We start from the raw sequence: 14,394 nt of genomic DNA on the forward strand, positions 1-14,394 counted from the left end.
TCATTGGCTAAATTCGGGTTAGCGCCATTTATCAGCAGCAACTCGACCACTTCTTTTGAGTAGTTCTTCACAGCCAAAAGCAATGGCGAATCACTTGTTGCTGTCACGGGGAGATTGGGATCAACTTGGCCGAGATCGAGGAATTTCTTGACGACATCGTAACATCCGTACTTGCAGGCCACATGAAAATGCGTCAATCCATCTTCGTCGGTGTAATTCATATCGAATTTGTCGTAGATTTTAAAAAGATCATCGATGATGTAACTTTCATCACTCCTAAAGGCATGATGCACTGGTGTGGTGCGACGCAATAATAGTTTGCCGTCTTCATCAACTTTTGGCTCGTCCTTGTAGCCGGTACTCATCACAAAGTCGACGAGTGTCTCGGGGTAGATGTCGTCGTCATCGCTCTCGATAGACTCCGTGAGAAGCCATTCGATCTCTTCGGGCTGAAAAATGTTCCGGAGATTAGGAAGTTGGCTTTGCCATTCATTAACTAAGGCAAAAAATTCATCAAAAAATATCATTCGCTCCTCTTCAATCTCCCACTTGACATTTTTTCGTAAGGCCTTCAATCTTTCTAGTTTTTGTTGGTTAACTGCACTCGCATTGTATTCGTGGTCGGACATGATTTTGCACTGCACTCACACAACACAAACAAAGTCTCATATAATTCAAAATAGCCTAGACTTTATGTATTTTCGTGAAAATCACTCGCTACAGTCGTTAAGATAGTGTCGTGACGTGTACTGACTCGATTATTATGTTCGCGACGCTTCCAGCATGTGGTAGGCAGCGCTCGAGTAGCGGATTCTGAAATTCACGCGCACTCTCGAAACGTCAGCTCTGTTTTGGTCTCTAAATCTAAAATAGTCGAGATGTGCATGAAGCTCTTATGAAACTACCCCAACGCTTTTCTGAGTACATCGGCTCGAAGTGAAAAACTTTTTTATTATGTTTAATGCGTGCAAAGTAAAACCTGAATCAATGTGAGTAAAGTGTGCAGCAAACTTTATATTACAGAGCTCACTGCTCTTATGAAATAAAACCGCAAAGATTAAATGGAAATAAATTTATGGATTCAGTATTTTTTTGTATAAATTTATTTATTTAAATGACACGATAATCATAATTAAACTTCGGCCAGCAGCAGCCAAACAAATTCGCCACGAATCTTGGCTCTTCCGATTCTCGAAGATCATCTCACAGCAGAGAATTGAAAACCGTTTACGCGTCAGCTCCATCAAGGGATCCAGGGCCCAGTCCAGACAAAATTTTCTCGATACTCTCTCGGACAGATGCCGAGCGCTAGCCCCCTGATGCCTTTCGGTATAGAGATCCGATAGATATCCGCGTTGACGATCTCGAAATAATCCGATAACGCGAGTTTGATTGTTTGACAGGATCAGGTCGTAGAGCGACAGGTCCGGTTTTATCGTACTTTGCTTTGTCCGCGAAATCCTCGTCGTCGTACGACATTCTCTAGCGGTTCAGATATTGTAAGCAAAATGTACGAACGGACGAATAGGCAACTTAATTGTAAACAATACAATGATTAACGATTTCGACGTGTTCCATCGAAAATTTATCATGTTCATTGTAAAAATAAATTAGTTCGAATGTTGTCTTTCTCGACGAACGATTTCACTCATTCAATTTCCGTGCCACTAAGTAGGAGAATCCATTATTTAATTTAGGCACGAAAATGGATAAAAGTGAGAAGAAATCCGAAGAAGTTAACTCAGAAAATAATTTAAGTGAATCCGACGATATTATTTCAAACGACAAACAATACGCTTGTGATATTTGCCCAGAGGCGTTTACACTAGAATCAAGTATGATTACACACCGCGACACAATTCGCAATGAAGAGGAGAATTATGAATGCGACAAATGTGAGAAAAAATTTGAATTCCGAAGTCATCTGAGTAGACACCAAATATTAGAACACAGAGTCCACAAAGATTTTTCATGCGATCAGTGCGAGAAGAAATTTGTGAAAAAATCGAGTTTGCTTACGCACCAAAAATTGGCTCACAAAGATCCTGTAGGTTTCACTTGCAACAAGTGCGAGAAGAAATTTGATAATAAATCAACTTTACTCAAGCACAACAAAATATTCCACGAAGTTTTCAAAGATTATTTATGTGAAAAATGCGCCAAAAGATTTGGAAATAAACAAAGTTTGCTCATACATATAAATACAGTCCACGAGGGTCGCAAAAATTATGCATGCAATAAGCGCGAAGAAAAATTCGTAATAAAATCGGATTTGATCAAGAACCAAAAAACAGTCCTTGACGGTTGTAATGATTACTCATGTGATAATTGCGGGAAGAAATGTGGAAATAAAAATTATTGGCTCTTGCACAAAAAAACAGTCCACGAAACCCGGAAAGACTATACGTGCGATAAGTGTGAGAAGAAATTCGGACAAAAATCGCATTTGGTCAGACACCAAAGTACAGTACACGAAGGTCGCAAAGATTACGGTTGCAACGAATGCGAAAAAAAATTTGGACAAAAACAACAATTGCTCGGACACCAAAAGATAGTCCACGAAGGTCGCAAAGATTACGCATGCGAACATTGCGAGAAGAAATTTGGAACTAAATCAAATTTGTTGAAGCACCAAAGGATAATCCATGAAGGTCATAAAGATCACGTATGCGACCGGTGCAACAGGAAATTTGGAACTATATCAAATTTGTTGAAGCACCAAAGGTCAGTCCACGAAGGTCGAAAAGATTTTCCATGTGACAATTGTGGAAAGAAATTTGGGAATTCAAGTAATTTGAAAACACACGAAAAAACGGTCCACGAGGGTCGCAAAAATTACTCCTGTGAAAATTGTGAGAAGAAATTTGGACAAAAAACGAATTTACTTTTTCATCAAAGGACAGTCCATGAAGGTCGAAAAGATTTCATATGTGACAAGTGTGGGAAGAAATTTGTAAAAAAATGGATTATGATTCTGCACCGAAAAACAGTCCACGAAGGTCGCAAAGATTACGCATGCGACAAGTGTGAAAAAAAGTTCGGCCGTAAACATCATTTACTTTTTCATCGAAGAACAGTCCACGAAGGTCACATTACCCGAGGGTCAGATTATTCCGGAGATAAGTGTGACAAAAAATTTGAGTTTCGACGTCATTTGAGTCGTTTGAGTAGACATCAAATATCAGAACACAAAGGCCGCAATGATTTTGTATGCGATCAGTGTGAGAAGAAATTTGTAAAAAAATCAAGTTTGACTACTCATCAAAAATTGGTACACAAAGATGGCATCGATTTCAGTTGTCACAAGTGTGAGAGGAAATTTGAAAATAAATCAACTTTCCTCAAACATAAAAGAATATTTCACGAAGTTTTCAAAGATTACTTATGCGAAAAGTGCGCGAAAAGATTTGTAAACAAAAAGAGTTTGCTCTTGCACATAAAGGCAGTACACGATAAGTGCGAAAAGAAATTTTGACTGCAGCATCAATTGCTCGCCCACCAACAGTCGGTACACGAAGGTCGCAACGATTACACATGCGAAATGTGCGATAAAAAATTCGGACGCAAACATCATTTGCTTTTTCATCCACGAAGGTCGCATTACCCGAGCGTCGGATTACCCGTGCGACAAGTGCGAAAAGAAGTTCGGGGATCGATCTAATTTGATTAAACATCAAAAGAAAGTCCACGAAAGTCGCGAAGATTATGATGCGAAAACTACATGATAAAATCCAGAAATAATAATCAGATTTTTTGAGCACCAAAGCACCAGTCTACGATGATCATCAAGATTTGGCGTATCTTCGTTGAATTTGATATGACATTGAAAAACAGTTTATAGAATTCATAAAGAAACAATCTATCAGACTATTCTCGAGTACGCTTTTTTCATTGCCGAAAATATGCACAGTTGCATCCGAGTTTACATCGGATACATCGTTATGAAAAATTTTTTATTTTACCGCGATTGACAAGCTTACGAAATAAGTCAAATAGTGAAGAGAAATTGGGCAAGTATCGTATCGTTTTTGCGACCAATTTCTTAATCAATTGTAAATTATATGCATGGATAATGCATAATATATTGCGATATTACAATTAATGATTTTAAGAAGCTATTTTACTTGCATTTTCAATTTTCAATAAACAAGAAATAGTCAATAAATATTTCGACGATTTTCCTTGTAATGTTATAAACCATTTGAGTAAATAATTTAATTAATCTTTTGATCAAAAGTAACCCAATGCTGAGCTGAATATGAATTAAAAAAACCAAATTAGCTCCAAGTTTCTGAAAAACAGATAATAGCTCCTGAGATCATAGTATGAAGTAGAAGCCATAAAAGTATAACATCGCGTGAATGACTGGCGCCATTTCGTTTCGTATTTACATACGTAGAATTTTAAACTGTTTCAAATACTGTAAGGAGAATTTATGCGTAGATAAATCAATAATAAAATTGTAAACAATATAATTAAAACCCATTTTGACATAGTCCCTGGAACACTACCCATGTTTATAGTAAAAACGAAATTAGTTTGGATGTTGCTTTTCCCAATGAAACAAGCCATAATAACAAAAGATAAATTTTACTGATTTGAATAAATAAAGGATAAAGGTGAGAAGAAATCTGAAGAAACTATCTTAAATGATAATTCAAGTGAACGCCACGCTGTTGTTGTTTCAAAAGACATACAAGACTTTTGTGATATTCCTCAGGACGCATTTACACTGGAATCGAGCATGATAAAACACCGAGACACAATTCACGATGTAAAAAAAGATTTCGCATGTGACAGCTGCGAAAAGAAATTTATCAAAAAATCGAGTTTGTTTACGCACCAAAAATTAGTGCACAAAGATCCTGAAAGTTTCACTTGTAGCAAGTGCGAAAAGAAATTTGAAAATAAATCATCTTTACTCAAGCACAACAAAATATTTCACGAAGTCTTCAAAGATTACCTATGTGAAAAGTGTGCAAAAAGATTTGGAAATAAACGGAATTTGCTCTTGCACATAAAGGCAGTTCATGAAGGTAAAAAGAAATTCGCATGGGGCCAATGCCAAAAAGAAATTAGTGATCAAAGAAATGTGATTAAAAACCAAAAAGCAAGCCACGAGGGTCGCAGAGACTATGCATGCGACAAATGTGATAGAAAATTTGGACGTAAGCAGCAACTGCTTAATCACCAAAGAGCAGTCCACGATGGTCGCAAAGATTATGAATGCGACAAGTGCGAAAATAAATTTGGATATAAATGTAATTTGCTCACCCACCTAATTACAGTCCATGAGAATCTTAAGGATTTCGCATGTAACCAAAGTGGGGAAATTTTTCGACAAAAATCTACTTTGCTCTCGTACCGGAAGTCAGTGCACGAAGAACGAAAAGATTTAAAAGTCTTCAAAGCTTACTTTTGTGACGATTGTGGGAAAAAATTTGGACATGAAATACATTTGCTTTTGCACCGAAGAGCAGTGCATGAGGGTCGTAAAGATTTCCCATGTAAAAACTGTGAGAAAAAATTTGGGGATCCAGGCAATTTGAGAAGACACCAAAATACAGTCCACGAGGGTCGTAAAGATTACGCATGTGCAAAGTGTGAGAGGAAATTTGGAAATAAATCGGATATGTTGAAGCATCAAAGGATAGTTCACGAAGGTCGCAAAGACTACGCGTGCGACAAGTGCAAGAAGGTATTCGGAAAAAAATGGGCTTTGCTTTTGCACCAAAGAACGGTTCATGAAGGTCGGAAAGACTACGCTTGCGACAAGTGCGAAAAAGTATTTGGACAAAAACCGAATTTGCTCAGCCACCTAAAAGTAGTTCACGAAGGTCGCAAAGATTATCCATGCGAGAAGTGTGAACGAAAATTTGGAAAACAAAGTAATTTGACAAGACACCAAAAAAATATCCATGACTTTGCCTTTCCATCAGAGGACAATCCATGAAGGTCGAAAAGATTTCGCGTGTAAAAAGTACGACGAAAAAGTGTGTAATTGCTTAAACACCAAAAGACAATCCACGAAGGTCCTAAAGATTTTGAATGTGACTAGCACGAAAGTAAATTTAGAAGTGAATCAAAGTTTTTGAAGCTCTCAATGACAGTTCACGAAGATCATTCAATTTTAAAATTTTGTGTACTTGATTCATTGAATTTGAGTTGACACCGAAAAACAATCTATAAAATTCACAGAAACTAATATATTGGACCATTCTCGATACTTGTTAAGATTACGTATGTGATAAATGCGATTTTTTTCATAATCGAAAATACGTACATTCCCATCTAAGTTTATATCGGATGATAATACATAATTATGAATAATTTTTTGCTTTTACGCATTGCAATTATATACTTGGAATAGTTCTTTAGAGAATAGTCTACAACTCATGGGTGAAATAATTAAAACGGCTTATTATTTTTTTTTTTTTTTGGCAAAAGTAAATATATAGATGGATACTTATGAAGATGTTTTTTTAAAATTTGAAAAAAATTGTACCAGTATGATTGTGTCTTAACTGGACCTCGTGCTATTAACTATCATTATCTCTGGGGATTTTTCGGCTCATGCAACGAGGAATCGAAAATTTTTTTCACGTCTTAATTGGGGCAAACGTACGTCGACTATTGAGTTCTTTATGAACACCAGGTATAATGATACGTGACCCTAAATGGATCAAATACGACCTATTATTGAAAGATTTGGATAAACTAACATGGAAATCAATCAATTATTTAATTCAAACCGTTTAATTCATATCGTTTTACATCGTTTAAAACGATAAGAAGTCTCGTAATTAATACATCACTTTTCTCAGCACTTTACGCACTCTTGTTTTAATTATAAAGTTCGATTTTAATATTTCCGAGTCATCAAAAATCAAATGCCTCGTAACTAAGCTGCAAACAATAATTCGCGTCAGGCGGTACTTTTTCTAATCTGCCGCTGAATTTTTGTATACTTTTACACGAACACGCCGGGAACCGAAATTCTCACGATTTTTTTTTGTGTACAATGCAGAGATGATGCGGGCGTCACGTCGTAAGTATAATATGAGAAGAAAGATTCGATTCACGGGATCCACTCCAAACAGTGATAATACATCTATGCCGTTCGAGTCGCCCACTTTGATTCATATTTGCTCTTACATAAGGGTGGGACAAATATTTTTTTATGTGGAAAAATTGCCTCAACGACTGGCCACTTTACCCTCGTGTGTATAAAAGCGTTGTAATCCATACTCGATATCTTTCAAGTGAGCATTTACAGTGCAGTTAATTCGAACCCTCTCTGTGCGAAGCATTGCAAAACAATTAAATTTAATTTAATTTGATAAAATCAATTGATTTAAAAATTGATTAGCAGCTGTTCAAGAACAGCTTCAAGTAGTGAAACTGTTGTAAAATTTTAATCGCGAAAAAATTGCTGTTCTCTATGTGGCGCGTCTTAACGTTAACTGCAGGCAGGCTTATTTGTATACACGCACACATTCTTCGCGAGCGCCGAGTCCCATGTGTACATGTAATAATATGCAACGTGTCAATTTCCTCCGAGAGTCGTAGAGAGAGACGCAGACCGTTGAGCACACGTGGATCTCGTGGAAATAATGTCGCGATTCGCGAGAAAGGTATAGGATCCAATTGTTGTTTACGGGAGGCGATGGACGAACGATTTCTCGGGAGTAGTGAAAAACAACAATAGTTATAACTCTTTTTTGAAATAATTGCAGGATGGAGTGCCGATAAAAGCTCGAGCTTTTTCGAGCTTTTGCCACAGACGCGCACACGTATGCATATATTTTCTCGCGAAGATGAAGAACTTTTGTGTACTGTTATACTCGTGAGTTCGATCGAGCTTCGCGCTGACTGAAGTTGGATTTCACGTCTATTCACGCGAAATAGCATAAAAAGTCTAATTCTTTTCTTAAATAACGGGTAAAATTACTAATGGTTTTTTAATATTTTAATGTGCGTCATCCACAACTTTCGAGCGGAATAAAAATAACGATCCCTTGTTTACATTATAAATTTTCTCATCACCCCCTACTTGTAAACGCAGCTCGAGCAAAAAATTATCATCCGGTGCATATAAAAATGCACACGAGCATTCGATCGGTATACACGTACTTATGTATAATACACGCGAAATACATACAGAGCCGTTCATTTATCGAGTTGCGAAAAGTGACCTCATCTTCGAGATATCTCAATTTAACGCGTCTCCGTCTCACTCTCTTTCTCATGCATTGACTTTTCGCAATTTGTCCGTAAACTGATAAATTTATAATATTCCAATTGGTATGGGCACACACGCGCACACGCATACAGATATAGAGCGATTAAAAAAAAAACGGCGCCGCGGCTATACTTACTTTAACTATTACTGCGAATACGCCTCGGCTCATACAGCAGAGGAATTCCCAGCGGTTCGGTGTATCATAATCGTGTCGATACTTATAGTATCGGATTTTTAAATTTAGCCACACGCGCGCGCGCGATGTCGAAGTATCTGCAAAAAAGTCCCGTAAATTAAATGCCCAATTTTACGTTTTTTTTTTCGCGCGAAAATATTCCGTTATAATGGCACGCGCGCGCACGCGCCCGCCTATGGCCGTGTGTCAATGAAAACGATGACAATGTGTCACGGGAGAAGAGCTCTGCCATCTGCCCGCATGGTGACGAAAAAAATAATTCACATACATATGATATTGCGAATCATGCTGGTGTATGTATAGGCGGTCATGTCGAATCTCTCTGGAACTTCAGAAGCAATGTGTACCTATACTTAAACGGTAATTAGCACGCGGATACCCAATAATAAGTCCGTTGCGTAACGATACATATATTTTGTATAATATCGAATCGAATTATTCGCTTATCGGACACTCGAAATCTTCTTTCATCAAGAAAAGAAAAAAGAGAGATTGCGATACGCTTTTGCGCTCGAAGAGCTGCTCCGCGTGCGAGACAACGAATGAAAAAAGTGCGAAAAAGTGTTTGCGGACTTGGACGTAATGCAGAATTGCGCGCGCGCGCGTAAACTATGTTATGACATTTTTCTCATACTGAATCATCGTCTCTTCGGAAAGTGCATTACATGGCGCGATGCGCGCGCGCGTACAACATACAAAAATTTCATTATTCTTTATCTCTTTCTGCGTATAGGGTTACCAGTCTACACTGAAAAAATTTTGCACTGAATAATAGATCTCTACAGCGTGAATACATCTTATATTCATCAAATGAACAACTATTTATGACACAGTGAACACAAAAAAGTATACTAATATTTTGAAGGGAATCATTTGTCACTGTGACAAAAATTTGGTTTCACGCGTGACGGTAAATTGCGATATCGACAATGCACATTTCAGAACTTCCGTAAAGCCAACACTCGGGATGATTACCGCTACGCATGGCACTATTTATTAGCTGGCTGGCTATAACACATACAAAACGGATAAATTAATTTTTTTCCGTGTAAACTTATTAGAAACTGTATAATTTGATACACATATTCATGTTTATAAAGTCATTGAAACAAATCGCCACACTTATGTAGAGGTTCAATCACTACCCAAAACTTCACCATTGTTATTTGTTGAACCAGTTAATAAGAATTACGTTAGGCATAACTGATAAGCGATATTTTTGTTACCTTTGTAAATAATATTGATAAGTACAATAAATCACGATTATTTCACTGTAATATTTTATAAATCTTTTTTTTTTAAATAACAAAGTTTTTACAATATTTTCGAATATTATAAAGAAAATAGGCTCGTTTATGTAAGATTTTACTTAAATATAGTCCAATCGCCCCGACAACATGAAGTGCTTGATAATCGCGTTCACCGTGAACCTAAATTCCGTGAACTTTCTTCAAGTTAACTGTTGAATATAAAGTTCAAACACTATAGTGTGATATCAATAAAAGACCACAGGTGAACACGAATTCAGTGCAAAATTTTTTCAGTGGTAGCCGCAAGAATGAAGATTTCAATCGTGGTCGTATTTTCTTTTTCTTTTATTTTCTTTGATAGTTAATTAATTGAAAATCAATGCGCAGTACACAAAATAAACTGTTATTACAAGAATATTAAGTTAAATTTTCAGTCCAAAATAACGAAAAGTAAACTTCCCTGTAACTAAAAATCTTTTGAGCCGATCCTTTTCATAATTCATGCGCTATTTAATTACATAATAATTGTGGCAATGATTTCAAGATTATTGAATTTTTAGCACTATTAAAGTTTATTTATATAATTGATAGAAAAATTCATTTTACCATGTGCTCAAAAGAGACATTGAAATTATTGAAATTTTACAATCGAATTGATCATAATTTAACGAGACGCAATTTTTGGTAGCTCCAAGCCGTTTCTAAATGATATAATTATACAGCTATTGCGGCCGCTGATAATGGTGCAATTACAGGCGCCACATTTAAACTTGGTTTTGCGACATAAACACTTTTTTTTTATGGTAATACTAATTTTCAATCATTTGCTCGAATCTCGGAGAAATTATATACCATAATTTTGGCCTCTCGAAACCGGCCGATTAAATCGCACAGTCCCACCCGTACATTTTTTTTTTTATCAACGCAAAAGTATGCACGCGACTTTACGGAATGAGAGTTCGCTGTTCGAGCGATTCGAGACGTTTACAACTGTTCTCCCCCCATGCATATACGCACACGTGTATAATACGCGTACACTTGAATATGTATACTTATGCACACAGGCGCACACGTGGTATGCGGCGCGCAGCGCGAAATGTTTTCGTATACAAAATAACTCCGAACGCCGCTGCTCGCGCTATGCAAGCCGAGACGCGACGTTGATGCAAGACAGATATCGCATTATATATATATTTATAAAAGGCCTTAATAACGAGCGCGACGATTGAAATAAAGTATCGTTGAGAGAAGGGCGCCGCCCCTCGATAATCCGACGCACAAGCTCTGCGCCTAATCGATTTGATTATTTGAATGCGTTATTGGTTTTGGAGCTGCACTCGCAGTGCAGAGGGGGAAAATGTATTTTCTCCCATTGGAGAAAATTCGATCGGAGAATTGTGCGTTCTGCACTGCAGACCGCTTACCGTCTTTGCTTGTTGTTGTAATGAATGCTTGGTTGAATCAAAGTTTAAGTGCAGAATAACAAGTTCAATGCGATACAAGAATAGAAGAGATTTATGGTGTGGTTGAATGTAAGTAGTTCGCGTTAATGATTTTTTAATATGTAACTGGCTGCAACAATATCATATTTAGTTCCATCATACAGTATTTTTAATGATTGGTAGGTCATAATGAAAAACAAAGGGATTATAAGAATAAATGTTAGAAAAATTTATTATGTACAGCTATTTACACAAGAAGGCGTTCGATTTCCTTCTGGATAGCAGTGATCTGTGGCTTCAGCTGGGATCCTTCGTTAACCGTGATAGAGCACGATACGACTGGTCTGCTGACTCCGCAGGCTCTGCCCAAGGCTTGCTTGCTTCTGACAAAGACGTAGGCCACATTCTTATCCTCGCAGAGAAGAGGAAGATGGAGCAGAATCTCCAAAGGTACTGCGTCGGCAGCCATGACAATGAACTCGGCGATGCCACGATTCAGTGTCTTGGTTGCTTCGTTGGCTCCCTTCCTCAGCTGCTTGTAGTTCATGGCTTGCTGAACCAGATTCAATATCTTGGATGTTAATGTGGCATCAGCCAGAGGGTATGCTTTTGGATTAACTTCCTCAGTCTGGAAAAGAATGAAAAAATTGGATTAGTTACGTGTAATGTATGAAGTTACTTTAGTTAATTGACTATAAATGGCAATATTAAGTAGGATAACAGTTACATAACAAGCTTGTCTCACATTGAATAATGTTCTATGAATGAAAAATCTGCATTTTTCATCATTTAGAAATCTACAATAATAAGTTAGCAAAAGTACAATTTCTGAAGGCATGTGGATGAATTAATTGATATTAAAAGCAGGCAGTAGCAATTAAACTTTTATTGTGATTCTTCACACTTAAACAATCATTTCAAACGCAAGACTCTATTCATAATTCGACAATAAAAAAAAAAAAGGTAAATAAAGACACGTGAGCGGCTCATAACCTCGACCCCTCGAAATACAACGTTTTTATAATAAAATAAGCGTTACTCACCATTTTTGCTGGATTTTTGATCTTTTAACTCGAAGCAGAAGCAAGGAAAAACCTGAACCTCTCGGCGTTAATTATCAACAATTATCGCTTCACTGAGGGATGAGGAAAATCGAAAATTGACCTCGTCGACTCAACACAGAACAATAAAGTAAGGAGCTCTCTGCGTGTACACGGGAAAAGCCGGCATCTACTCTCGCTCGACGCGCACGAGGACGCCGCTTGGCGCCATCTAGCGTCGTCGAGACGAAGCTTTTGGCTTTCAAACGCGCGCGCGCGCTAAAGTTCAAAAATCTTATCTGTCGAGTCAGTGCGCGCTTCACATACCTGTAATATGTATAATATGAGTCGATCGATCGAACGCGCAAAAAAAATTCACGTTACGTAAACGACGGTACGATGAAACTCATTGGCAAAAATTACGCATTGATAAGCACGTTGATCGCATGTACGGGTTCTTTCTCTCTCTCGTAACATAACGTTGTTATGTGAGTCAGAAAGAAAAAAACGGCGTCGTCATATTTTCACACGGGTGATGATCGTGTATATATAGAGTCAAAGGAGATGCCGATTTCAGAGACGTTCGAGGCAGTGATTAATCTCTCTCTCTCTCTCGGAGATTCGCATTTTGTATCATTATTATATATGCACACGGATGTATGTACGTGGAAATTAGGTACATCCGCGTTAGAAAGAAACGACTTGAATTCATGTGGCATTTGTCACGAGATAATGTATGCGATCTAAAAATGTTATCGCAGCAACGATTCAATGATCTTTTGGTGCATCGTGGCTAAACCGAAATTGTGCCAAGGTGAGCTCCGCTTTATCGCAATCAACTAATACTCAATGAATAAAAATTCAATTTTGTCACGGACCGGTGTACGCGCGATGTAGTCCGTTGAAATTTCGAAGAAGAGATTAAATTCAATGAAATGTATTATATTACGTATGCACGAGTACGGCAGTGATAAAAAAAATCGATTGAGTAACGATAAACGGATCGAGTTCACTGACTATGGATTTTATATATAACAGCATGATCGTCAAAAATGTCAACAATTTGGATGTCATTTACTCATCTACTCTTCAGAAGTGGAATTTATGAATGGAAGATTCGAGCGGCGTAGAATCGTAACACAATATTTTTTTTTTTTGCAGATAGAGAATGATAACGTAGGTATTTGATTATTTCATTGTAAAGGTTTAGACTTTTTCGAAATCTTTCCAGAATGTGTTTTTTGTCGAATAGAATTGAAGATGTAATAAAATTACAAAATTACGAAATTCAAGGGAAATTCTTTTCACTCAAAAATATAAACGGAGCATATTTGGTGTTTTTTGTCAATTTATTATAAGTTGTTGAAGCAATAAATGTTTTTTCAGTCAGATTTTAAATCTTACAGAGTCCGCATAAAAACGGTTTTAATTTAACGAACGATTTTTTTATCCTAAAGAGGTTAATGCCTGACTGAAAAAACATTACAATACGGTAAAAAAAGGGAAAATTTTGTTGTAATCGGGCACTTCGAGTTATAACATGTTTTAAATAAAACACTTCTAGTCAATCGATTTAAAAAAGAAAACACAAAATGGTTTCATTATTAAGTTATCATAAAGATTTATTTTTGAACGTTGATTTGATTAAAACGTACAAAATAATATTCAATAGAATACCTAGGGTCCAACGGCTAGATAAAAGTTATAATTTCTAATTATCGTTCACTTCCATGATTAGTTAGTAAAAAATCACTTCCATGATTTTTTTTCATATTCAAGCTCTAAAAATTTGTGAATTATAAAGAAATTTACGACTCTTTCAGAAAATCACATTTTAAGAACATTTGACCTTTGAATTAATCAAAAACTTCTAAATTATAAGTCTTAATTTTTCCAATCGAATGGTATATTTTTATGTAGTTAAAGTAAATAAGCAAACTGTATAAATTCAAATTGGTAAAATTTTCTCAACTGTCCAAAAACTAGCTATATTACCATATACGCTGAGAAAAGAAATTCATTGATTCAATAAAAATTTAACTAGACTTTAATATGTGCGCGCTACGCGCGCATGGAACTCTTATGAGTATGTAATTTAATATATGAAAGATATTATTAACTACAGACAGAGGGCGTAAATAGATGACACTAAAATATTTCTTGTACTCACATGAAGTTGGCTCTAAGAGGGTTCAATTCGATCTATAATCGCAATGGCTCTTAT

At 36.7% G+C, this 14,394-nt stretch overlaps 1 protein-coding gene across 1 annotated transcript; it reads right to left on the reverse strand.

The window, feature by feature from the left end:
• Positions 1-11,335: 11,335 nt before the first annotated feature.
• LOC106659562 (NHP2-like protein 1 homolog) lies at positions 11,336-12,340 on the reverse strand. Its single transcript, XM_014382160.2, has 2 exons — positions 12,174-12,340; positions 11,336-11,758 (listed from the first exon to the last, which is right to left on the reverse strand). Exons 1-2 carry the CDS (start codon positions 12,174-12,176, stop codon positions 11,378-11,380), a joined length of 384 nt encoding a protein of 127 aa, XP_014237646.1. The 5' UTR covers positions 12,177-12,340; the 3' UTR covers positions 11,336-11,377.
• Between the last annotated feature and the right edge of the window lie 2,054 nt (positions 12,341-14,394).

The sequence above is a fragment of the Trichogramma pretiosum genome, unplaced genomic scaffold (genome assembly GCF_000599845.2).
Source record: "Trichogramma pretiosum strain Unisexual culture from Peru unplaced genomic scaffold, Tpre_2.0 scaffold39, whole genome shotgun sequence".
Lineage (NCBI taxonomy): Eukaryota > Metazoa > Arthropoda > Insecta > Hymenoptera > Trichogrammatidae > Trichogramma > Trichogramma pretiosum.